General features: G+C 40.8%; 1 protein-coding gene across 1 annotated transcript in view; it reads right to left on the bottom strand.

The window, feature by feature from the left end:
• Positions 1-580: 580 nt before the first annotated feature.
• HMGCS1 (3-hydroxy-3-methylglutaryl-CoA synthase 1 (soluble)) overlaps positions 581-2,831 on the bottom strand; it is a 5,376-nt gene continuing 3,125 nt past the window's right edge. Inside the window, exons 6-9 of the mRNA XM_009071664.1 lie at positions 2,311-2,417; positions 1,845-1,970; positions 1,388-1,551; positions 581-989 (exon numbers count right to left, since the gene is read on the bottom strand). Coding sequence (XP_009069912.1) covers positions 897-989; positions 1,388-1,551; positions 1,845-1,970; positions 2,311-2,417 — 490 coding nt within the window. The 3' untranslated portion in view covers positions 581-896. The remainder of the gene's footprint in view (positions 990-1,387; positions 1,552-1,844; positions 1,971-2,310; positions 2,418-2,831) is intronic.

The raw sequence follows: 2,831 nt of genomic DNA, 5'->3' as shown, positions 1-2,831 counted from the left end.
ATTTGTTTGCCAACTGAAACAGCTCCACAGTATCTAGAAGTGTTATTTGAAAATTCTGCTGCCTTTGATATTTCTACTGAACAATCCAGAAAAAGGTGCCAAATCAATGATCCCCCTTCTTCAGAAGAAAAAATTTACTACATCCCTTCTTTTTCCTCTTTCCTCCCAGGCTGCTGTGATTACTATGCAGGTATACAACACAGAATATGGATGTTGGGAGGAATTACATAGTAACTAACACAGTGGACCACAGAGTTTCTTCTAAGAAAACCACTTGTCAGCCTAGCCATTCTTGATGCAGTCACTCTGACAGGGAGGAGAGATGCTATTCCAGCTATGGATGTTACTTGGTTCTATACTGCTCCCAAAGCAATGGGGTGATGGGAGACAGACTGGGAGAAGGGAAGGTGATAAAGTGAAAGAGAATTGCAGTATTCAGAAGATTAACTGCTTACTGTCAAGGCACTGAGAACCCTAACATTAAAAGCTTGGACTATGTTGCACACACTTGAGTACAAGTAGAAGTTAACAGTGTAGATTTCAAGTCATTTTACATTGAAAGGGCAAGCAGAAGATTCCTTTTTTTTGTCTTTTATGTACAAAGACCTAGTACAGCTATTTCTCAGCAATTAAAATAACTCAGACATGTTAAGGAATCCACACAGCACCTGGCAAGTGTCTCTATCTCCAATACACTCCTTATTTTAGTGTTCTGAAAATGCTATAAAATCAGCACACCGTATTATGACCAATTTTTTCAAGGAGCTTAAGCAGGCTTTTTTGTGCTCCAGTGAAGTACTACTGTACACTGAAACTTCAATGCTACTGCAATCCTTTTTCTCTCTCTCTCACCCTACCCTCACACCTTGTTTCTTTCCCCACCTCACAGAGGTATCTTAATGCTCCCCATTGGAAATGGCGACAGTAACGCCTTCAGATTCTGTTGTTGCAGGGATTCTTGGCACTTTCTTAGCAGGGCTTGGGATGTGCTAAGAAGAAGGGAAAAAAAACATTAAATACATTTTTCTAGTTCACAGACATTCATACTTCATGGCTAGTCCAACTCTCAAACAACATTCATGCTAAACTGGACGGCTTGACCTTAAATCAGTCAACTCGGCCATGCTTCATGCAAACAGATGGTGTGAGAAGAGCCACTTTGTTCTTGTTTCATTCTTGTGCGGTTTCATTCTTTTTATGATGAAATGTACTTTTTAATATCCCCATGTTGAACTTTTTACTTCTGGCTTGTATGTTACATATGTTAACAAAAGTGTTTCGTATAACTCGTTAAACCACTTCCTCTTAACATACATGCACATGCTAAGACAGACGGGTGAACGGTGCCACCATTTACATCACGCTAGAAAGAGTGCCGAGCGTTCACCTCATGAACTACGCCTGGGTGGACAACTCCAACTCTTGCCTCCAGACGTTCATCCTCCATCAGCGGGCGCCGCGCGTAGATTCTTCTGTGTTTCTCATCCACACGCACGAGGTACCATGTTCCTTCGAAGAGATCTTCAACCGAGCACTGCGGAATATAGTCGGCTGTAGAAAAAAGGGAGTAACAGACTGTTAGTTTGTTTCCTGCTAAGGAAAGGACCATCCCAACACCTGGTAAGGAAAGGTGCACCCAACACACGCCTCTGGATATACCAAGACAGAAAAAAAAAACAAGTCTGCATTTTCGTTTCACCCACATTAGGCCAATGAACATGAGCTAAGCAGAAAGTATTGGACATTTCCTTCATTCTACACCTTAATAATTTAAAGCCAGGTGAATTACGTGATGGCCACTTTGCTGTAAGACTAGGAATGTTTTATATTTATGAAATTCTTACCCAAATGATGTGTCTCCTGTCTGAGCTTCATGTTTTCAGCAAAGACTTCAGGTGCAATGCATTTTCTTGAATCAAGCCTTGTTTTGAGATCAGAAAGGCTGGCAGTTATCTTGTCCAGTGCAGAACCTGCAATATCAGACCATCATGTAAGTCAGCACCAGTGCTGAGAACTGCACATAGCATGTTAACATTTCAAGCTCTTTCAAAGTACTTCACGTTTACAGAATCTCAACTTTTAGTCATTTAAAAATATTCCCAGTTACCCAATCAAAACACTAACAGAGCTTGAAGAGTATTATTTGTTTGTGAGGAGACAGTGAAGACACTAATTCCCTGGGGCGGGAACATCCTCCACTTAGCACTGCTGTCATCAGGCTTTTCAGGTTTCATTATGCTGGTGGGTTGTGGAACAAGGCATGGAGAGTGAGCTGTGCGAGGGAGTTAGTTAACACCTCACATCACTCACCCGGAGTAGCATCTTGTGTAACCCTGATGGAATACAGAGTAGCAGCAAAACCAGAGCCGTATGAGAACACGCTGATTCTCTGTCCTGCCAGCTGCTCTGGGCAGTACCTGCAAACCATAAAACAGCTTTTTCAAGAGAGAATTAACCCAACGTGCCAGTCTTAAATAACTAGAAACAAGCAACTAGCTTAGGAAAACCACACAGCAAATTATATTGTCTACAGTACACATTTAGCATGTTATGTGCATACATGCTGACTTCTAAAAACACAGATTTAAATACTGCTGTTATGTGATGACTTCCTAAGCAAAACAGAGCTGACAAATGCCCAGAATATGATTATCTAAAAGTCAGGCAGTTTTCATTCTTTAAGTGACCTAAAGCCTAAAATGAACAAACACATCTTGGAAGGTAAACGGACAGATGGATCCAGGAAAGGTTTAATTTAAACTCAACATGTAAATAAATAAATACTAATTTAATTTGGCTGTGCTTATTATAGTGAGGCAGAGAAGTTGATT

This window comes from Acanthisitta chloris, unplaced genomic scaffold, assembly GCF_000695815.1.
Source record: "Acanthisitta chloris isolate BGI_N310 unplaced genomic scaffold, ASM69581v1 scaffold5683, whole genome shotgun sequence".
NCBI lineage: Eukaryota > Metazoa > Chordata > Aves > Passeriformes > Acanthisittidae > Acanthisitta > Acanthisitta chloris.
Note: the sequence above shows the minus strand (reverse complement) of the source record. Positions and strands in the feature narration are given on the sequence as shown.